The sequence below is a fragment of the Marmota marmota genome, unplaced genomic scaffold (assembly GCF_001458135.2).
Source record: "Marmota marmota marmota unplaced genomic scaffold, marMar, whole genome shotgun sequence".
Taxonomy (NCBI): Eukaryota; Metazoa; Chordata; class Mammalia; order Rodentia; family Sciuridae; genus Marmota; species Marmota marmota.
This window is the reverse complement of record NW_025999982.1, coordinates 23,848,556-23,873,069: the sequence shown is the minus strand read 5'-3', so window position 1 is coordinate 23,873,069 and position 24,514 is coordinate 23,848,556. Positions and strand designations below refer to the sequence as shown.

Sequence of the window (24,514 nt, the reverse complement as noted above, 5' to 3'; positions counted from 1 at the left end):
TGCAGACATTACACCTAAAGAGAAATCCTGGAGTGAAGTACTGCCACGTCCTGCACGGCCAAACTTGCAGTACCGGTGAGGAGAGAGGGGGGAATAGAAAAGACTCACACATGTAGATTGTGAAGATATATGGTTGGGATCAGGTGGAGTGTTAATCTCTAATGGAGAAGCAGATCTAAACAGTTACACCAGCAATTTTTACTTATATATGTCTCATTATCAGGTTAAAGACTATGTAAGTATTATTCTTTATACTCAAGAGAGTTTCAGAACTAGAAACATCTATGCAGCTTTTCTATAGTTGTAATGTGCAATGTTAGGAGCTTTCTGTACTGCTTAAGGAGGTCCAGTGTTTAAAGTTACTGTTAAGCAGGAAGGCTCAGGAGTAGCAGAACTGGTGAAACACTGAGGTTGTCTAGCATGAGAATTCCTCTATCCCTGGGAGCAATGTGACTGAGATCAAAGTTGAAGCTTATAAGCCTCTTGCACAGAGCCTCCTCAGGCAGGGCTTTACCATGTCAGCTAGGCATCCTATGCCCATGCACAGAAACTTTCCCAGGCACCAGGTGTGCCACAGCCATGAGGTCAGAGACCCACAATCTCTGTCACCACTACCCATAAAGTATCATTAGGATTATAAAGAATGATAGGCTCTCTACCTGCTCAGTACAGATTCTTCCTGCTGAACCACCTACAGACTCATGATGCTCTAGACAAAAGCCATTTTCCACAATTTTACTGATGAAACAATGGGTATAAAATTATGAAGCAAACTACAGTAGTGTTGGGATGCTGCAGCAACTAGCTAGGGGACTTCCCATTGTCCTCCTTCCATGGGCTAAGAAGGGCCTGAGACTTACTGAGAGCAGAATGAGGGAAACCAGAATATGCAGCCCCAAAATATGAAGGATAGATGAAAATGAAAGCAATTTAAGAAAAAACAGATTTAGGAAAGATCTCTCCCATTCTAAGAACAAGACATAGAATTACATAGAAAAAAGTTGTCCTGACCCTCATCTATCAGGGACAACAAAAGTTAAAACACTGAAGACAACTTCAGACCCTTATCTAGAAATGGTCCCAAAGGAATCTACATGAACAAACTTTACTAACTACCCTATCTGCCTTCTTACATGTCATTACCCTCTGAGACTCAAGGTCCTTTTCCTTTGTCTTGCCATTTCTCTAAAAATGCACTGCCCTTTGTTGAAGATACTATAAAAGTTGGGATTCAAAGCCACCTCTCTGAAAACTATTCATTCCCTGGATGTCTCCCATGTACATATGAAATATAAATGTTAATAAACTTGTTTTTCTCTTGTTAATCTGTCTTTTGTTAAAGAAATCTATTCCAACTAAGAACCTACAGAGGTTGAACACATATTGAACAAAAAATTATTCTTTCTTTGCAATTTCATGTTCTGAAACATATCTGTCTCTTGTATTATTTCTCCCTTGAGTAACAAGTTTCTGTCAACTAATGTATCATTTGATTTGATTTATTCCATTAATTAGAGTAGCACAAAGATACAAAACTCATACTAAGTTAAACCAATAGCTGTCATTTAACTTTAATTTTACATTTTAATACAGAGCATAACCAGAAAATTATTTCAGTGGAATCCCAAGAATAAAAATGAACTTCACCTTCCAATGTATTTTACAGTGGAGCAAAGAAGCAACATAGGACAATAAAAATAGCAGTAAGCAAGGAATTTGAAGACCTGTTCTTGTTTTTGTTACACAAATGAGGACAAGTCACTCAATCATCCTGATTTACATTATCCTTATTCGTAAAATGGCATTAATAATGTCAGGCATTCCAGGATGTAGCATGCATATAATCCCAGCTACTCAGGATCCTGGCTGAGGCAGGAGGATTGCAAATTCAAGGCCAGCCTGGATAATTTTGTAAAACCTATCCAAAATAAAGCTTAAAAAGGGGTGCTGATGGGTCCGGGTTTGTGGCTCAGAGGTACAGCACTTGCCTAGCACAGGTGAGGTACTGAGCTCGATCCTCAGCACCACATAAAAATAAATAAAACAAAGGTATTGTATCCATCTACAACTAAAAAATATATTTAAAAGGGGGCAGGGGGCATGGTGGTGATATAGTTCAGTGACAGAATGCTTACCAAGCTTGTACAAAGCCAGTACAATCCCCCGTATGGCCAAAAAAAGGGGGAGAGGAGAAAAAAAAAAAAAAAAGCCAGACCTATCTACCTAACAAAAAGTGCGTTGAGGAAAGCAAATGAAATGAAATTATTTGACGTGCTAATTAAAATTGGTAAAGAATTTTCTAGTACACAGAGCAATTGTAGTCTTCACCAGTAAGTACATAAATAATGGGATGTAAGGGAGGCTGCATGATCCTATAGAGCAGCCATCACCCAGCTGGGAGATATTAGGCCATGCCATTGACACCTGTAAAGCCTCAGCTCTTTAGTCTATAAACTGAAGGTGATGTTTACAATGGTCTAACAGAATTATTCAGAGCAAATAGGTTAACAAATACAAAAACTCCCTGTAATGTTAAAATGATGTACTATCATGCTTATAGTTATTGAGTAAAAGGGAGCCAAATCATTCCTATCCCAGAAGGAAGCTGTTCTCGTCCCAGATTAATGCAATACACTAACAATAAAGAGAAAGAGATATAAAAAAAGATACATATTTGCCTGCCTAAGAGTATAAAATGTTTGAATTCAGAATGGGATTTCTCATCTATTACCAAAAGGACTTATTTATGTCTTGATTAGAGGAGTTAATAGTTAATAAAATATCACAGCTCTTTAATACATATTTTAACTAGTAATAAGATGTAGCTGAAAGGTTTGAGGTTGTTGGATACAACATAAAATACATAAAGGTCATGAGAAGCATTGTGCCCCATACTCTCTATAGACAATGAGAAACCATGAAGATATTTGAGGTGAGAGCTGACATAAAGAATTTACATTTGAGAAAGAAAACATTATGGGAGAATGACTAAAAAGGAGAGGAATGAGCAAGGAAAATTAATTAGAAGAATAATTTTAATAATATTAGGCAAGGAAAGTTAAGAGCCTCAAGTAAAGTAGTGGCAACAGATACATTCAGATTTTTCTGGAAAGGAATGGATACAACTTGATGGAAGAGATAGAGGAGTAAGAATAACACAGAAGTTTCTAGCTGAATAACTTGAGTGCTCTTAAGATACCATTTCACTTTCCACGGAATAAAACCCATTTAGCTAGATTTAAAATGTCAATATAAATTGAAATAAATATGTGAAGTCATAGGCTGTCTCCAGGAGAATTGTTCTTCCTACAATATTCACAGAAGCTCAAAAACCAGAAGAAAAGAGAATAATGTTGCTATAAAAGAATTAAAAATCCTTAACAATTTATGTTAGCTAATCAAATGGGACCTTTGGCTTTTGTTTGGAGGTGCCAAGGGGTGTTTCTAAAGCAAACTCATAACAGGTCACCAAGAAAAGTGAGACATCACTGCTACATTCAGACCTGTCAGCATTATATAACATGCTTTCAAATGAACACAGATGCTACATTAATGAATGGTTAACAACAAAAAAATCTAACTAGATACCAACATGCAAACTCAGCAGAAAATATTGTTTTCAGTCCATTTAAAATAATTGCAGTTTTTTTTAACATGGGGGATTTTAATATGCATAAAAGTTTTTCTACTCCTAATATTTCATAAAAGAATAAAGCAAGATATATCACAAATGTTTTTAATACATATTTTTAATATTTTTAATGCACTAAAAACCATTTTATGGGTCAAAAAAATTCAAATTATAGGCCTAATCACTATTTTACCAAATATATAGAGGAATGTTTGATTAGCTAATCAGAGAATCTTGAAAAAAATCAAGATTGGATCTCCATAATTCTCAGTTTAGCCGCTAATTTGCCACAAGTATAAAAGGAAAAAGGCAAGCCAATCTACACACTAACTTGTTTCATTCATAAATACGGGTGGTAAGGGATTAGGAACTGCATGGATTTACTTGCAATTTCTATGCATGATTGATCTTTTATTTGCTAGAACTTGGGTAAAACACATTAAGGGTGAAATGTCAGTTATAGAAAAGTAGTTATAGAAAAGTAGTGAAAACAATAAAGATGTGGTTCAGTGACTATTCAATTATATAAGAATACTATCTGAAGACACTAGGTTGTAAAAGGATATGGCATAGTTTTGCTAAAATGTAACACTTATTGCATTGTACCTGCAAAATAAACACCTTCACTGACCAAACAGAACCAACTATAAAACCCAGAATAAGCTTTTATTTTCAATGCCACTAGATTGTCACTCTCCTTAACAGTCTCCCCCAACACACACACACACACACACACCCTAGTTGTCCTTACCTGGACGTAACACATTCTAATTGAAACAACAAAACAGTGTCAAGAGTCCTAGATCTCTCAACACATACTCATGAAGCACCATTTTGACCAAGGAAAGGTCCAATCAATAAAAAGATCCATGGAGTACAATAATGCTCAAAACAACTGTTACAAAATCCACAGGGAAATCTCTTTCAAATGAAGGATGGAAGGAGAACACAGGCAATGTGAAGCATCAAGGGTTTTGAGCAATAAAATGACACTGAATACAGAGTTAGCTTTACAGACTACATACAGGATTCTTGAATATTTTTAGAATGTTACTTCAATGACTGACAACTGGTCTAGGCTGAATAGAGAAGCATGTTAAGTCAAAAGAGCAAGGTGATGTGGGAGACTGGCACAGAAGGCTAGAAGGAAAGATGATAATCAGAGGAACTGAAGGATAGGGGAGTAAGGTAGAAGAATTAGAGATGGCAGTCAGAAAATCATGTTAAGTTTCAGACTGCAAAGTAGTATATCATGAGTGCAAAAAAACTCAAATATGGCCAGGCACCACAGTGCACACCTGTAATCCCAGTGGCTCGGGAGGCTGAGACAGGAGGATAGCGAATTCAAAGGCAGCCTCAGCAATGTCGAGGTGCTTAGCAACTCAGTGAGACACTGTCTCTAAATAAAATACAAAATAGGGCTGGAGATGTGACCCAGCAGTTGAGTGCCCTGAGTTCAATCCCCAATACCAACCAACAAAAAGCCCTAAAATGTCTCGTGTTTTAGTATTTTAGCATTTGTAGCTTAAGAATTCTGTATCCATTAAAACATTCTGAAATTTGGCCAAGTTCATAAAAGTATGCAATTTGATTTTATGAAAGTTGAGTATTAAAGGAAGCATGTGATAAGGAGACGGCATTTTGGAAAAATAAAAAGGTCTATTTTTCTCAAGATCTGAAGAGTTAGCATTTAGTAGATAGATGGGCAAAAAGATAAGCAAAGCCAAGGAAATTTCTAAATCATAGTTTACAGATGAAGGGGTTAGTTAAGACAAAAAGACAAGAAAGGCAAGGGGCAGAAAATAACAGATTAGGTAGGTAGGAAACTAGATAGGCAGGGAGATGCAGGTCTGTAAACGAAAACCATTAAAATAAGAAAGAAACTTTCATCCTATTTCCTTTTGTAATAACTTAGTGCTAAGTCCGTTTTAGTGAAAAAGTGAAGCTATATCAAGTTGTAAATACTAAAGTATCCATAATAGTATTTTTAAGAAAACAGAATTTTGCAATGATTAATAACAAACTCTTTGCTTAGAAGTAATTCAATATTTGTTCCTATTTTTTGGTTTTGTTTTGAAGTGATGGTCATAAAATACCTAATCTATGATATAAAACCAGTTTTACTGTACATTTGTTCAATAAACTTACATATAACTTAATTAACTCAGTCACACCTGAGGAAGTTGTTCCTCCCTTATTGTCTTGTTTACCAGTAAGAGGTAAGCACAGCTATATTGATAGCTTAAAAACACAGTAAACAGAATATTGTAAAGTTGAACTTCAAATTATTAAAATTGTTAAAGGAAAAAGGTAAGACATCCAAAATATCCAAAACCTATTTATATAAACAAATTTATAAAAATCTATTTTTAGTCTGATTATAGCAATCCAATATTGAGGAATGCTGGATTTGAGGGATGACTGAAACAGGAAGGCACAATTCATCACATGCACACTGAACCAGAGGTTTCCCACAACACTTTCACACAAATGTCTAATTTACAGAATAAAAATACTGTGGATATATAAAAAGATAAATCTGAAACAGATATATCTGCACACATCTGATCTGTAAATCCTAAGTGAAAGGCAGACCTACTCCGGGACTTTTTAGAAACAGCAAAAATTTAAGTCCTCTTCAATGCACCACGAATATCAATATGGGCACTGAAGCACTCAACAGGGAATTGTTTTTGAGTGTTGAAACCAAGAGTCGAAAACAAAAAGCAGAAATTATACGAAAGTGGATTTGTGGGTCTCACGGCAAGATTAGCTGGTTAAGAAAAAAAAATAATAATCTTTTCATGCTGAGGCACTGATCGTTAACAGAAGATGGATCATCACACCTCAGCTCCAAGAGTGGTATTCACAAGCTCCACTACTGTGACATAAATGCCACAAGGCATAACTGACAAAATGAGAAGGCAAAAGTCAGCTTTTCAATGGTGATTACATCTCCAATCATTTTCTCCTTTTCAGACTACCGATGAAAACTTGAGGGAGTAAACAGAAGTAGGGGGATCGCTGCCACAGTTTAGGAATTAGCTACAATTCACATGTATACCTTCTTCAACTTCAGTTTGTCCAAGACAATCATGGAGGCATAAATGAACATGGCAGTAACAAAGAAGAATGATTAAGAGTATAGGTTCCAGAAACCAATAGTCCTGGGCTTGCATGCACTATCTGTATGACTCTTTTAATCACTGGTAAATAGGGATTATAAAAGAGATTACACCACCATCAAATGGCTGTTGTGAAAATCAAATTAAGATGTCTATAGAGTATATCACTATATTTTTCACAATTGTAATCATCATCGTCGTCAATGCCTAAATTTATTATACTTTAAACACATTTTTATTGCTTTTCTCTATTCTTAATATTCACTAACTTCTTCCCATAAATTCCAGAAAAATATAATTTATAAACTTTCTTAATACTATCATAAAATATTTAAGCTTGAAGTAGGAGGACATACATTGTACTTGGAATAACCTGATATCTGAAAGATTTTTGTGAGTATATCATTATAGTCTACACTTAGACCTGTCGGAAGTTTCCCAAGTGCAAAAATTCAACATTGTGTGAGAGATTTAAGTGAAATTCAGTTTTGTAGATCTGCACTGTTATAGAATCCACTAGTCAAATGTGACTACTGAGCATTAGAAATGTACCTTAGTCTGAACTGAGATGTTCAATAAGCATAACAGATGGTTTACTATGAAAAATAATTGTAAAGTACTTCATTAGTAGATGGTCATATCAAGGTCTCAGCAGCAAAATGCTCTGCCTGGCACATGTGAGGCCCTGGGTTCAATCCTTAGCACCACTATATACAAAAATCATAAATTACATATTAAAATAATATTTTGATACGAGTTCAATAAGATGTGGTATAAAAATTAATTTCACTCGGGTAATTTAAAGTTACACATGTGACTCACACTGATTGCATGTTTCCACTGGACAGCACTGTTGTACAATGAGGATATAATGACATGAGACAATCAAATGATTCTCTGAAGGACAGGGTATATCACAGAGCAGTCAACTGTCCTTACCTTGACTCCTGTTTGCCAAATTAAGATCAATCTCTGCCAGCCATGAGCAGATAAAAACTGGCACAGGCCCTTACAGGGAGCACTTCAAGTCTACTACAAATGTTTGTTTGCACAACATTTTACTGGGGAAAAAAGGTATTTAAACTTAGCTATACCTGGCCATTTATATCATTAGGGATGTAATCTTGAATTCTCATTAGTTCGGAGGTAACCTAAATGCCTTCTTGTGGGGGCTGAGAGGGAGCTGTGAAACTTTCCTATTGGAACATTTTGGGGCTGCTTTGTTCACTTCAACATCTAATTGCACCTGTCCCTTCTCATATTCACAAGTCAAGCAAGGTGGGATGCAAATATGGATTATAGCAAGATCCTAAGCCACAGCAAAAAAATTCCTCTCTCATCCTGGAGAGGTGCCTCTATGCCTTCCCTCCCCACCAACAGAGATTCAGAGGCTTATAAAAACAATAACATACAAAACACATTTCCTTTCTTTGTCAAGCATTTCCCAGTACTCTTGAATCTAAAAAAGTTAACATTATTTATTCTTTTCTATCTGGAAGGCTATAGTTTATCATATTTTTTAAAGGAGTATAAAACAAAGCAGTAGAGAAAGCAGCTCAGGTAATCAAAACTGATTTCTGCATCAAAGAAACACATTTATTTGGACCATTAAAATTAGCTAAGACACCTTTCAAAATAAACTGCAATCTCCTACATCATACTTTAAAAACATACCAAGTTCCAATATAACCTCTTCAAATAAAGCCAGGTGTAATCATGGCACAAATGGAAAAACAATTTCAAGAAGAGTAAAACAAATGCTCTGTAAAAATGATCTATGTGGACGATGTACAATCAGTTTTAACCATCTTGGACATTAAAAAAAAAAATACTCTGTCCACATAAACTAGGCCATTCAGACATTCAAAATGCACAATCCCTGCAGTTTGGATTTTTTGGGTGGGCAGGAAATCATGGAATCCAAAACTACAATATATCATTTCCTGTGGTGAAAGATATCACAGGAAAATTCACTCAACAGTCATCACCACTGAAATTGAAATGAGTTTCTTTTTACAGGTTAAGTCTAGTAAATGGTACCTAACTTGTGTTAGTCCAGGTGATTTTTCCCTGCAGTTATTCCAAATGAGAACACAATCAATAAAATTCTGCTTTAAATTGAATGTAAATTATTTTTCCACAAGCATGAATTTTACTCAATTTTGTTTTTTTAAATCTCCCCAGAAAACTCCCAGACAGTATTCAATAATCTATATTTCTGTATAACTGGGAGAAATTGTGATTCCAAGAGGCTCACATATCCAATAAAAATCATGACCATATATGGGTTTCCATATTAGGTAAAAACTATAAATGGTATAACTGCTACTTTATTTTAGGTTGGTCTCATCTTCCCCCATGTGATCCATATTTTTCAATTTATTCCAATTTATAGCCACAACAATCTAATGAACAAAATAGAACTAATGGTGCATCTCATGTTTCTGTATCAAAAATATTTGAACCTTACATTTATCAAAAGTCTTTGAAAGGTGTGCTTGAGATGGATTTCCCTGTATGTAAAGTAAGCCTCTATAAAATTGATTATAAAGTGAAATACATACACTCCTATAGTTTGTATTCAAACTACAGCCATACATAGGTATTTTCAATTTACACATTTAAGTCCACCAACAAATCTCTATTTTCATGAGGAGATTCCTTATATTTCTTTACTCTATATTCTTAGTGTATATACTGAAAATACTTCCCACAAATAATTTGCAGGGTGTGCAAAGCTTCTGAGAATAGCTATTAGCTTTATGGCATTCTAGCATTATCCCCTCATGTCAGTTCCCTCCAAATAGTAGAGCACTAAGGACTTGCATGTTTGGGAGTTTGGGCTTTTTGTTGGTGGTAGAGGTGGTTGGTTGGTGTAGGAAGGGACTATGAGCAGGCAATGAGCATCATTACTAAAAGTCATAATCCAGAAATCACATTATATACTTTCTTCACATACCTCCAAAGTCTTATAGGCAAGCCTCATATGCTGAGGCCTCATAATATTTAAGGATTTTGTTTCATAGATCAAAACAGCAAAGTCTCTAATAGTTTTGCTTTTATTTTAAATAAAAGTCTTCACCATTTGAGTACATCATTGGGAAGGAAAAAAGAAAGTGTACTTTTAAGGTCACAGAGGAATAAAAATTACACTCTGTCCTCCACAATTATTCCCGATTCCATGAAAAAGGGTCCCAAGTCCCCAAACTAAATACAAAACCAACATTGAATTTCTGCAAAGGTTAAGAGTTTTTCTTTGTGAGCTTGCCCTTGGAAATATCAGAAAATTCATCAATTGTTTGTCCAAATTAGCATTGTATTTAGTCTCAACACTTAGCAGTTTAAAGACACTAAATAAATGGCAAATTTTTAAAGCCTAAAAGTGTTTTCTATTATTCATTCATCCATCCAGTCAAGTGTTAAGACCTTGTTATTCCAGCCATTTTTATAATTATTGGGGAGACAGTGGTAAACAAGATGGACAAATAGAATATAAACTCCAAGAAAGAAAACTAAGCAAATAAACAAATGAATATATAAAAATGATCATGTAACTACTGATGTTGCTACTTAGAAAATATAGTGAGATAAAACATTTGGGAAGTGATTTCACACTGGATGATTAGGAGCTCACCTCAATAAGATCTGAGGAAATAGACTACTGTACATATTTGATAACTGTTCCTAGTGTCCTCCATTAGATGAATGTATGCAATAAATCAAAAACTAAGGTAGCACTTTTAAAAGTAGGCTTTATTTAACTTGTATTATCTTACCAAGCACTACTTTCTAAATAACAATTAGAAACAACTGAGAGGGCATTACACCTTAGGTGTGGCTTGGTAGTCTGTTTTATCTCAGCCCAATTTATTGAATTCTGTTTTCACTGAGTGAATGCAGGTTAATTGGTTCTGCAATGCTAGAGGGAGTTCTCAGGTTTCTCAACATTTACATGCACATGAATACCAGGCCACATGTGGCAACAGTCCAATCAGAAAGATTCTGGACAGGAATCAGCTTACTAATTGGGCAGCTTTAAGTATTCCTCCTCTGTGAAGTCTTTGTTACAGTCCTGCATAAGTGCACATAGCTCAAATGCAAAGAGGCAAAATCCATATAAGGTTGAAAACCACCCTGGTTTAGGAGCCTCATGATCCTATGTAGCCACAACATGTTATAACAACTTGAAGAGACAGTTGCTCCATGGCCACCTCAGATTTGGAGCTCTGAGCCCCAAATTTTTGATATTAAAAAAAACTCCATGATTTAGCAAAATTTCAAATATTACGTGAAACTATGTTGTCCAATACAATAATCATTAGCTATAACTGGCTATTGAAATTTAAATTTTAATTAAAACTAAATATGATTTAAAATTCAGTCCTTCAGTTGTATGCGCCATATTTCATTCATTCAATAGTTGTATATGGCTATTGGCTACTGTATTGAACAGCACAGGTATACGACACTCCCATCTCCACAGAAAGTTCAATTGCAGACACTTAACAAGTTACTTGGTTATTGCAAATATATTACAGTAACTACCATAGTGCTTTCTCAGGTCTTAAGAAAGTTATTCCCCATAACATCGTTATCATTTTGTGGTTAGTACTTTATGACTAACAGTGTAAAATAACTAATTTTCCCTATTATTTAATCAGAAAGGAGTCAATGTTTTAAAATCATTAAAGAAACTTAATGATTACAGATAATAAAACTTGAAAAGCTAAGAAATCACAAATTTTGCTTTCCAGGAAAATTGCCAGCATCGACAACCCAGAAATTCCTAACAAACTCTGAAGTCACAGGACTAAGAGAAATTTAAAATGTCTAGTTGGAGAGAAGCTGCAAGACTACTGTGACATTCAAAGATTTGTCATTTCCATGATACTGTGTGTTCCCAAGGGTCACAATATAACAGTCATGATTTGTTCTAATGACTTTAATTAAAATTTTTGTCTTATATACATTAATTCTTATAAAGACAAATATGTGTTACTGGTACGTATTAGGAGTTCCCTTAATATATGCTTAAAAAAATAAATTCTTGGGATGCTAAAAGGTATGTAAGCAAGTATTATCAAATGGCTCTCATACTAAGTACTTCCATAAGTCACAGCTGCTATGTACAACTCCATCACAAAGTCATTTACTTACAAAGTATGTATTTGCCTTGACTAAGTAGTCAATTGAGACAGGAAAGATTTTTCTATCTTCTATATTATTAAAAAGCAAATCAGTAACTTGTTTCTATTTCTATAAAAAATCATTTTAACCCATTTCTCAATTTTAAGACATTAATATTAATTTAACCTAACTACAAAAACCTAAGAAAATTCATTATTCTGCCTAAATTAATAAGAGTGAAAAAAATTACTTGTTAAACTGATCAAAAGTGACCCAAGAAACTTTCACTCCCCATCCTCACCACTACCCCCACCAAAAAAAAAGAAAAAACCCCTCACTATAATAGACTAGATCAAAGATGCTCCAAATATGTCCATATTTCCCTAGAACCCATTAATTCATTGGATTACACGGAGAAAAGGCTTTGAAGGAATAATTAAGGGTCAAGGTATTAAGATGAAGAGATTATCCCAGATATTTGGCAGGCTGATATGATCACAAAGGCCTATAAAAGCAGAAAACACTCAGGTTGGGGGCAAAGGGATATAGCAAAATAAGTTAAACTTAAAGCATGAGAAGATTCTGTGGAATCCCAAAACAAGGACAACAAAGGCCTTGAGGAGCTCATGGAATATGGGCAGTCTCCAGAAGCAAAGAAAGGGGACCTCTGTGCCACTACTGCAAGGAACTAACTTTGGCCAAAAACATAAATAAGCTTGGAAATATAGTCTTCTCCAGGGCCTCTAGTAAGAACATAGCCCTCAGATACTTTGGCTGAGACCCATGCCAGTTTTCCAACTTATAAGACTATATGTAGTAAATGGGCATTATTTTAATCCTCTAAATTTTTTGTAAAGTTACAGCTATATTCGAAAACTAATAACTCACCAGGTTTTATTCTAGTCACATCGAAAATCCTAGTGTCATTTCTAAATATACACACATGTATTTATTATACTTACATAGACACGGACACTTAAAAAAAAAAAAACACACACAAGTTCTTAATTTCTAAAGGACAGTTGGTAAGATGGCTATAAAGGTTCTAGTCTAGATACTAGTAAAGTTGAGTTAAAACTTTCTGAATTCCATCTTTTTGAAGTGAGTGGTTCTCTTGTTAAGCTCATTAACACATTTTCATCTGGGCAATCTGACACCTTTGACTAAAGAATGCTCCTATATCTTCAAAGATATATGCCACCTAGTTTGCTGTTCTTTGTTCATATCTCCATCTGCTGGAAAACATTTATTCTGCAATCCCTTCGTCACGAAGTCATAACAGCATTTGTGCTCGCCAGTAGGCTTCTCCTGGTCTTATAAAAACAGCTAACATTCTATAATTTTTCTTTATAGGTTTAGTCAGTAGGAAGAGGAGCCCAAATATCCAATAAAATGCGAATGGTTAAGTAAAAATAGATACAGCTAACTCAGCCCAATATTACCTGTGTACTATGCTTAAGTAAGGTAAAACGCTTAGAGTCACGAAAATTTTCTACTTTATCATTTAGTTATATTAAGTGAAAGAACTGTTAAAAACTTTTAACCTCTTTAAATTACATATAAATGTGCATAGAAATAATCAAAGAATAACCGGTGGTTGTATTAAGGAAATGGAATTTGTTTCCCTCCAAATTTTAATATATTGACTATATATTTTATTAAACACATTAAATTGCACGAAATTTGTAACCTAATCCATATGCAGAAACTGATGCCACTCACAAGACTTTACACCTTTCTCTTATTCTGTTTGATTAAGCTGCAGCAACTTTTCCAGTGTAGTCCTAGGTAGGAGTATAGGGGCGTATGTTCATGTTCATAAATTTGGGTTCTAACCCTTTGAAAATATAAACTTTTGTTAAGAGACTGCATCTACTAGTTCCTTTATAATCATATCTATTATAGGGTTCTTAACACAATGGTCCGATTCTAGCAAAATGCCAACTCTTGGCAAATATCTAAGAATACATAAACATAGGGGGCTGGGATTGTGGCTCAGTGGTAGTGCGCTCACCTGGCATGCTTGAGGCACTGAGTTCAATCCTTAGCACTACATAAATGTAAAATAAAGATATTATATCCACTTAAAACTAAAAAAAAAAAAAATTTTTTAAAAAAGAATACCTGAACATCATTCAGATGTGGAAAACATTGTAATTCAAAATAAATTAGAAGACTATTTTCCCTTGTTAATATCTTACATGATAGCTGGAAAGCCTTAATAATCAGTGACCTAAAGTGTGTGTTGCTGCATGTAGAAAAGAGGTCAAGGCACTGCCAGAAACTGGTGACGAGAAAGAGCTAGCAAACAACTCAAGTATGTGCCCCACATTAATGAGGCTTTCATGTCAGCTCTCATTGGTGGAAGCCTCAATCTACTAAAGCATTTTCTAGCACTTATTTTTATATTTGCCACAAAGACACATGAATGCCCATACAATTTGATTTAAAAACGAGAGCCAATTCAAAAAGAAAACACTTCCCTGTACCACTATGGTTACTAGGAAAAGCTTTCTTACAGAAGTTGCATGTCTCATAAAATTTGTGACAGCATATTCTTGAACGGAATAAACAGAAATACATCAATGTTAAGCAAATGGACTGCATTAGGAAAAAAGAATCATATATAAGTAGTCTGTGGTAATACTAAATTAAGGGCAATGCCTTGTTTTAAATGATTTTTAAAAGAAAGGTCAATATAAGCATCTGCTTACAAATTCAGGATGCACTATAAATTAAGCCATGAGAAACAGTCCTATGCATTCAATAATTCTCTTTGTTATCATATTTTATCTTTGATTTCTAATTCACTGTTGGGGTGAAGGATGCTGATAAAATTAGAAGAAATAGTGTCACTGACACATTTTTAAAATTAGACACTTTTTAAGGACCAAAAGCTAAATAAGCGCAACTATTAAAGTGATCTATAATATGCTGTCCCTCACTCCATATCTTGAAGTGGAAGAATAAAGGAGAAAGACAAATACTGTGAAGGGAGGCACTGTTTTTTAAAAAAATATATATATATATATATATCTTGATTACAAAATCAAAGTTATCACATGTCGAATATGGGCTGCAAGATTTCCTTTCTAGTCTGATCTGTTTATACTTTACATTTATAAGTGAGATAAATAAAAATAACAATCTTGAACATACACCCTTGCTAGCCTAATTCAATTTTATATATTTTATCTCCTGGGAACCATCATTAGGGTTGTAAAAGTACTTATTTACAAAAAAATTCTATATTCACAAGAGCATATCTGAGCTCATAAAAATGCATCAGTACAATGATTAATTCACCCTTTAAAATCCAGGGACACATAACCATGAGGATGAGAGTGGAGTCACAGTGGCAAATATAGGCTCACTAGATGATATAGCTAATGACACATGATTAAAGGAAAGCAGAAATGATGATTCATAAAAATTTCTGGCATTCTGGAAATTTTGTAAAACTAAGGAAGTTTATTTTTTTCTAATTGAAGATTTTCTGGTGTCAATTTTGAAAAATAGCAACATCTTATAAAAGTAAAAAGAAAGAAAAACAGATGAATGAATAAAGAACAGGTCTTGCTATGTTCCAGGCCAGTCTTGAATTCCTGGGCTCAAGCCATCCTCCTCCCTCAAGCTTCTAAGTAGCCAGAACTTCAGGGGTATCCCACTGCACTGAGCATTCATCCCTTTTGATGAGAGGAAAGTATAGTTTTTCATTAGAAAAATTAGACTTTCTTAATGAGAACTTCCTTGAAGTTCCTTTGCCAACCTTTAAAAATAGAAACAATGATAAATGAACATCTACTATCCTCACTGGGTTCTTCTGAGTATGAAATAAAAATCTAGGGTTGAAGGTACTTTGTAAACACCAATCAGTTGATTTCTTGCTCCTACTACAATAACGTCTAAAATGTTGCCTCCTCAATTATTTCTTCTCACTCCCCCAGTTTCCTTTCTCCCTTATCCTGTAAATACACTCATCTTAACCTGTAAATGCATTCCAGTCTTAAAGAATAAAACACTTTGTTTAACTTTGAAGCTCAAGGATACAGTTCTTTTGTTCCATGCCCCCCCACCAGAATTAAGCTTTACCATGAGTAGACTATACTCCTTATGTCTCTACACCCTTATTTCTCATTTATTCCTTGACTTCTCCCAAGACTCAGACTCACACTTGTGTCATTAAAATTTGTGGCTAGCCTCCAGTAGCTCCCAGCTGCCTAACAGAACTAGTATTGTTCTGACCTGACTTTCCTATAGCATTGACACTGTTTACCACCCCTTTTTGAAAAATTTTCCTTAGCATCTTTGATATTATCATCTTTTGCTGTGTTTCTTTTTCATTCAAGAGTCTATTGTATGTAAGATTAAAAATTAATTAATTAATTAGAAAACAAAAAGATTCCTTCCCAGTCTATTTAATGGTTCGTATCTCCCCATCTCCACTGCTGTCCATCACAAGTCACTTTAACACTAATATTCAGGGAGTTCTATTCCTGGCCATTCGTGTGTGTGTGTGTGTGTGTGTGTGTGTGTGTGTGTAAACTCTCTACCTTAGTGATCTCAACCAGTCCTGATTTTAAGAACCACCTATACAATGGTGACTAGCAAAAGTCTCTCAGGTATCAACCTCACTCAAACTGTGGGTTTATATTCAGCTACTTAGTACACATTCCCCATATATGTTCCACAGGCATTTCAAGCTTAAAATGTCTGAAACTACTGAACTTATCTTAGCAACAACCATATTCATTCCGTAATCCCCTTGTCTTCCTTTATTCTTCTTAGTTCATGACAACATTCCCCAAGTAAGATTAAAGTTTAGCCCAATCTAAGCATCCAACATAAGCCACTACCATATTTTAAAAAGTACAAACAAAAGTCATGGTCCCATTTCTTAAGTCCTTGATAACAGATTGTATCTTTATTTTTATTACAAGCACATAATGGGCACCCACGAATGAATGGGTGGACATTACTATTAAATCAATATAAGATCATATTTCCATAAGATATTGAAGTAAAAATTTATGCACAGAAAGATTTAACTAGAGAACTAGGTTTTACTTTAAAAAAAAATGGACATATCACTGTAAAAGCCTCAATAACATATTGTTAAGCAATATCCCAAATTATCAGATTGGCAAAGTATCACACTAATTCTCTTTGAGTGTCTAAGTCCTGTAAAATAATTTGAGAATTTTTCTATATTGCTCCTTCAATGTTTACAGATATTTGTATCAGCTCCCAAATTAGTTTTATTGACAAATTTAATTAAAATGCTATTCATCATTCCTCTTTGATCATTAGAGGCACTAAAGAAAATTACGCCTAATAATGATCCCAGTCTCAACCTTCTAATGTCCATCCCCTCTAGGTAACATTTAAATTATATAGCTCATGCAAATCAATAATAATTATTTTTTCCTAACAAAATTATCATTAGACTCTCTGAAACCAAATAGTATCCTTTCCTCTCTTTTTTTTCTTTTTTTTTTGTCAAGAGAGGGAGAGAAGAAAAACATTGCATTTGGAGAGCCAAAAAGACAATTCAGTGTGCTTGAAAGGCATATCACAAGGTTGCTTTGTAGAACAGGAAGTGTCAAACTATGCACATCAGCTGCCACCCTACATACAGATGTCTCTGACATGGTGATAAAATGGGAAACCATTTGGTTTAATAACAATAAAAAAAGGCAACATCAGATGGTGCATATTACATGTAGCATCTAGCCCTGGTTGCCTAGCAACCAGTCACGAGGGAACTCCATAGAGAATAAAAGCCCTAAACAATTGTACAGTTTGTGCAAGTTTCAAGGACTCAAAGAGATGTGTCAGTAGTCAATCTAAATTCTAGTATAAAATCACCATACTGAGTTAGAGGAAGAGGAATCCATCATTATCTCATAGAATCAAGCATTAACTAGAGGTGAGATTCAACCCTCTAGGCTTATATCTTTTGAAGCAGTAGTTTTATAGGTAAGAATTTTTAACATTTATAAAATGTAAAAGGAGAAAACAAAACATCACTAATATAACTTGCATTCATTCAACACAATATATCATGGGCCTAGATATTGGGAATATAAATACAAAAGAATTTACAAGCTAAAAGCCAAGTAGCTCATACTGTAATGAGGAAATCAGACAATAAGCAAACAGTAACAATATCAAATTCTATACTACAAAGGTGATCATGTAATATTATGAAAACACCTACAAAAGGCATCTGATTCAGACTAAGGGGTAGAGAACTAAACAGATAAAACTTAGAGGAGGTAACACCTAAGCCGAGTCTTAAAGGACAAGCAAAAATTATACAACTGTCAAGTTATACAACTGGGGTAAGGGGAAAATACATTTATATACATAAATATATGTATATAAAACATGTTTTAAAATATATATTACATGAGAAACACATTTTAAATGTATTCTTAAATCATGTGTATATAAATTCATATGTATCAATAGAAGTAGCAAGAGAGAAAGTATCTGCAAGGCCACAGAAGTTCACACAAGAATGTTGCGATAGAGGAATGTCATGCCATTTGAATGGGACTAGAAGTGCTGCAAGAATAGTCCAAAAAGAGAGATAGGTTTAAGCCCCCTATTCGGTTTCATATACCAGGCTAAGGAGTTCAGGTTTCATCCAGAATGAAGCTAGAAAGGCAGAGAAGAATTTTAAGTCAAGGGATAACATGACCACATATGGTAATGATATGAAATACATTTGATGGCAAAGCAGGTATCAAGGAGAACAGACAAGAGGCTACTGTATTAAGACAGAAATTGAGGAGACAATATCACCAACAGATTTGGATGAGTAGAAGTGGGGGCTGGGCAAAAGACTTAAACAAGATTTCTGGGTTTAACACAGCTCTAGAAAACTGAACTTCATATAACAGGCATACTATTCCGTCCTTGCTGAAATAGTAATCTTGATCCCCTCCTTCCCTTCTGTCCCAACAAAACAATTATATACAAGGTTAAAAACTACCTGCCTGTGAAAGAAAAGCTACCAGAGAAGAATAAAAGAGGAAAGAAGGAAAAATAAAGAAAAAAAGATAAGAGTAAAATCTATTAACACTTCCAAATGAAAAGTGACAGTCTAAGTTTAAAAAGAGTGAAAAGGAACTAGAAAAGAAAAACATTATTGGTACTTGACTACATCAAACTTGTAAATACAAGTGCTCTAAATAACAGAAAATAATTTTTTTTAAGTTTATAGCAAATATAAGCTATTATCTATTATATCTAAAGCACATAAGATCAAATAAAAAGCTGGTGGCACATGCCTATAATCCCAGCAGCTCAGGAGGCTGAGGCGGGAGGATCACAAGTTCAAAGCCAACCTCAGCAACTCAGCGAGGCGCTAAGCAACTCAGTAAGACCCGGTTTCTAAATAAATACAAAAAAGGGGCTGGGGATGTGGCTCAGGGGTTAAGTGTCCCCAAATTCAATCCCTGGTACAAAAAAAAATGGATCAAATAAAAACAGGAAATGCTTATCAATACATGAGTTAATGACAGATCCTTAATCTCACAACAAAATAAGAATGAATAAAATGTCAAAATCACTTTTCATAATAACTGAATGCATTTGACCAAAAAAGCATCTCTATGAATTACTAAATTAGTAACTATTTGACTTCCCCGACCTATTCAGGACATAATAAAATGGGCAAACTTGTACAATATGAGAATAAAAATGGAATATGAAAAAAATACATATATCCTTAAATTTTTTAAATGGCTCATACTCTGACAAAGTAATTCCATTTCTGAAAATCTATTCTAAGGAAATGATCTAAAATATAGACAAAGGTTCATATACAGTATTATTTATGGCAGCACACATGTCTGTAATCCCAGTTGCTCAGGAGGCTAAGACAGGAGGAGCTCGAATTCAAAGCCAACCTCAGCAAAAAGCAAGGTGCTAAGCAACTCAGTGAGAACTTTCTTTAAATAAAATACAAAATAGGGGTAGGGATGTGACTCAGTGGTCAAGTGCCCCCATGTTCAATCTCCAGTACCAAAAAAAAGGAAAAAGAAATGGCCCACATGCCTCCCTAAGGGAGATAAATGTAAATGTGCTATAGTAAAGTCATACAAGAAAATATCAGTCACTAAAAAGGATATTTTTACAATTATTTTAATAAGGAAAAAATCTCATGTTCATAAGAAATGGAAAAATCATAAATTTTATAGAAGTATAATTTTAATGCTGGGTTTTAAAATAGCATAGAGGAAAAAATTACTTCAGATTAATAATGATTTTTCCTTCTTCCTGCACTTTCTAAGTTTATTTTTTAAATAATGACGCTATATCATGTTTGTGTTTAGAAAACAAACCCTACTCATTTAATTTATCCCAATTAAAAATGTGCCTTAGCCTGGGTTAAAGAAATAGCCCATTCTTTTTAGATCTTTCTGTACATTTTCACTTAAACTTATCAAGTAGTTCTACATATTTTTATTAAAAGAGCTTTCTAAAGTACCTTAAAGTCAAGGGTAACAAGTACATGATATTAAGAACTTCCATTTGATTAACAGAGTCAAACAAGAAAAAAAAAATTAAGTTTCAGTAATTGAAAGCATTCTTAAGCACTTTAACATACTTCACCCACATTAGAGCACTTGCATTTCAAAGCATAGCAAAGCTGTGTCTTCTATTACCTGAGGTGGTTGAGCAGAGGCTGAAGTCTCTCATCTGACTGCACAGCAGGCAAGGACCTGGCTGTTAACTGAAAGCAAAAGACAAAGTTAACGAAAATAGCAAAGGCCAAACAGACAGGAGCACTAAATGCAAAACAGGGTCAGGAAGAGCAGACCAAGGAGGCAGAACATAAAATGTGAAGAAATGTTTCTTTTTTAAAAAAAAAAAATGAATTATATAAAAAGTGGATACATTATATGATTAAAGATAACAACATGGCTCTAAGGATGTAGGACATGTTGCCAAGTTTAGAACTTAAAAAAAAGAGGGAGCACCTATTTGAATATTTGAGTTCATGAAAAGGCATCTACTCATGAAAATATTATCCGTGAAATAAAAATGGAAAGATTCCTAAATGTTAAAATGAATAACAACCAACCTATGGCACCGAATACTGCAACGATGAAATTGAGAAGGGGAATTCTGTTTATTTACAGCTAAACCACTATGAAAGAAGTGTGTATTGTGTACTCACTCCATATGCATTAATTCATTTGGACAACTACATTAAGAAACCAAGACTGTATTTTAAGTATACAATAGTAACTGAAAGCATTAAATATTGAAATATGATCTCAAATTGATCTAGGAAATAGTGAAAACTAAAGCCTTTCTGTTAAATACTGTGCCTTAAGCTGACAGTATATCAAGAAGTATAAACTTCTAATTTGTTTTTTTACTGAAATATTAGTTATATTTCTATGTATCTATATGTATCTCTATTTTAATCTGCTCTCCTAAGAAACTGTCACAAAGACTTTATAAAGACGATCAAAGTAATCAGCTTGAAGCAAACTTAATAAAACAATAAAGATTAGAAAATAACCGATTCAATAATGATCAGAGTAATCTACTAATAAATCATTTGCTAATTCACAGAAGAGAATCTTAAGTAACAACTGAAAGATAGCCTTTGGCATTAAATAGAGTATCTTCATTCCAATTTTTTCATAAATTAAAATTTTCTTAAAATGTAAAACAGACATTTAATTCCAACCCAATTTGTGATAACAAAAATGAAATTATCTCTTTAAAAACATTTGTTGAAAATTTGATAAAAATGCCACATATCATTTTTATTAAATCATATAATGGAAAATCTCTCAATGTGTACAAGAATCAATAAATGTCAACAAAGATATTGATTAATTTAAAATACAATAATGTAAGCCAATTAACATACTGCAATTTTCGCAAAACCAACAGACTTTTAGTTTTTATGAAAAATGGTGAGCTAGTATTTCATGACATATAAATGTTATCAAGGTTATCGAGTTCTATAAACAAAACACTTTAATACATCCTGTATCTGTTAATGTCAAACTCCTCTACAAAATGTCATTTTCATTGTTCAAGATATTTCATGTCTCAGGACCAAAACTATGCTCTAAAATATTTAAATGGCCTATCTAGATATTTCAAAAGTCAATTCTCTGAAAATAGAGCAGGCAGACAGGGCTTTTTCAGTCGTATCTGTCAACCACATAGCATACTTTCTAATTAAACTGTCTTTTCTAAACAAAGCAAACAAGCAAAACATCTCACCAACACTGCAAGACTTTCTAGTCATCTGTCCATTCCACAAAGGAAACATTTCTCAAATCTATCCCTTCATCTTAATCTCAGCTTTCATTTCCTTTTTTCCTAAACTGTTAATATCTCCAGTCACTCCCATGTCTGCCTCCATTCTTGCCTCTTCCAGTTTATTCTTCATTCAAGGTCACAATGAAATTTTCAGATTGAAAGTTAACCTCTCCTCTAATTAAAATTATCTAATAATTCCCTTAGGCTAGAGTTAATCACAATGGTCTTTTATCAAATGTTTTCTTAATATTTTCTTTTTGGGTCACAATACAAAACACCAAGTACAAAATGAATGTCTGGTTACACTCTCCACAAGAGACACGGGAGAATGCCAGGTAGGAATCTATCGTAGCTCCAGTTTCTGGAACAGGTGTGCTAAATGATTTGGGCACATCACCCCCCTCAGTCCCTTCCCACTTCAACTTATTTTCAACTTTGAACCTCAAGCAAAAGTGACTTCTTTATTTAAAGACTAGGGTCTAAATAAATTTTACTTAGAGACTATATAGTCTCAACATTTCTTTTGAAACTCCTTTCTAAGCTTGTGTAGTTACTTCCCACATCATTCCACTATGAGGGGCACTGCATCCCTAGCACTTCTTGAGACATAGCAAGTCTAATAAGTATTTATTAAAGATGTGACAAATCCAAGAACCTGCAACTATGTAATTCCATTAATTGATGAAAATGAAAGTGGATCTCTTTCTACATTTCATCATTAAAGCTTTTCAGATTTCTGCTTTGAGCAAAATTAAATCTAAATCAAAACTAAACTAAATCACAATTATCAGCCTTTCAAGAAAGCAATACACTATCATAACAAGATTTTTAGCATTAGAGATTTTACATTTCTCTACAACTAGAAACAAATATCTAGGTTAAATATGGTTTCCATATTTATTTTTGCTTTTTAAATAGAAAATACAACAATGTCCTTGACTCATAAATCACCAAGAAGCAAAGAGAAAGATCTATCCCAGTTCTGTTTGAGTTGGGGTTATTTCAAGGGAACCATCATAAAAGTTGACATAACAGCTTATTTCTCATTATTGCTGAAAGGTTAGAGGTGAGTTACAATGGCCTGTCATAATATAGCTGACACATTTAATGAAAATTAAATACATTCTACTATATATAACTAAAAAGAATAAAAAAGTTATTCTAATCTCTATTTCATTCCACTATCCTTCCTTATTGCTGTGTGTATATACGTGACTGTATGACCAATGTGATTCTGCAACCTGTACACTCAGAAAAATGAGAAATTATATCCCATCTGATTCAAATGTATGATATGTCAAGGTCATTGTACTGTCATGGGTAATTAATTAAAACAAATAAAAAATTTTTAAAAACAAATACATTCTCTTAGATTTCATCAAAAAAAAGTTATTTTAAAAAGTCTTGTAAGAAAGTGTGAAATATGATATATCAAGAACTATGTAATGTTTTGAACAACCAACCATAAAAATTAAAAAAAAAAAAAAAGTCTTGTAAGAAAGAATGAAGGTATCTGGTCCAACATTTCCATTTTATTTAACAGGAAATAGGGTTCCTCATGCCACAGATAGCTAGTTGCTAGCAGGCACACCAAGCCTATGCTAGGACACACAGCACAGGCACTTTCCTCTTTGACACCACCATTCACAGTGCTACACAAGTTGCATGAGAGCTAGCTGGTCAAGAACCCTTGACCCCAGAGTGTTCCTGTATCCTCTTATTCCCTCATTTCTCAAAGTGGGTTGGTTTTCAAGATTCACTTCACATGTGGATTTTCAGTCTTGAAGATAACCCGTTTTCATAAAAGGTTCCTTCACATCATTTGGGAAACATCACCAACTCAAAATCCTCCCTAAATACCCTTGGGTAAAGCAGCACTCCTCCCATAAGTATTCTAGTACTCAGGTATCTCATATTTATCACTACTTGAAATTATCTTATTCTCTCCTTTCTCTCTCTCCCCCCCCACAAGAACATAAATTGCATCACACAGGAACCTGTTCTGTCTCGTCTACCACTTCCCCCTACTGCTGTCTGGTAAGCAGTAGACAATCCATAAGTTCTGTAGAGCGAATAAGAGGTGCCCCTTACCCACCCAGATATTTCCAACAGAAGCATGAGTTTAGAAAAGTCTGTCCTAGACACTGGTCCTATTGGTCTTACATTTCTGATGTCTTCATTAATGACATGAGCTATCAACTAGAAGGAACATACACATTTCTCCTTTCATTTCCAGCTAAATGGAAAGTCTAAAGTTCTTCCTTTAGAAGGAGAGCAAATGGTCCACAGTTGCAACTGTGGCTCCCCGATTCAAAAAAAAAAAAAAAAA

At 34.2% G+C, this 24,514-nt stretch overlaps 1 protein-coding gene across 6 annotated transcripts in view; it reads right to left on the bottom strand.

The window, feature by feature from the left end:
• The window catches only part of Prim2 (DNA primase subunit 2), a 410,568-nt gene that overhangs the window by 88,589 nt on the left and 297,465 nt on the right, over nt 1-24,514 (bottom strand). For all 6 annotated transcript variants that reach the window (XM_048805584.1, XM_048805585.1, XM_048805581.1 and 3 more), the window contains one exon: nt 20,562-20,629. In XM_048805584.1, the coding sequence (XP_048661541.1) occupies nt 20,562-20,629 (68 nt within the window). The remainder of the gene's footprint in view (nt 1-20,561; nt 20,630-24,514) is intronic.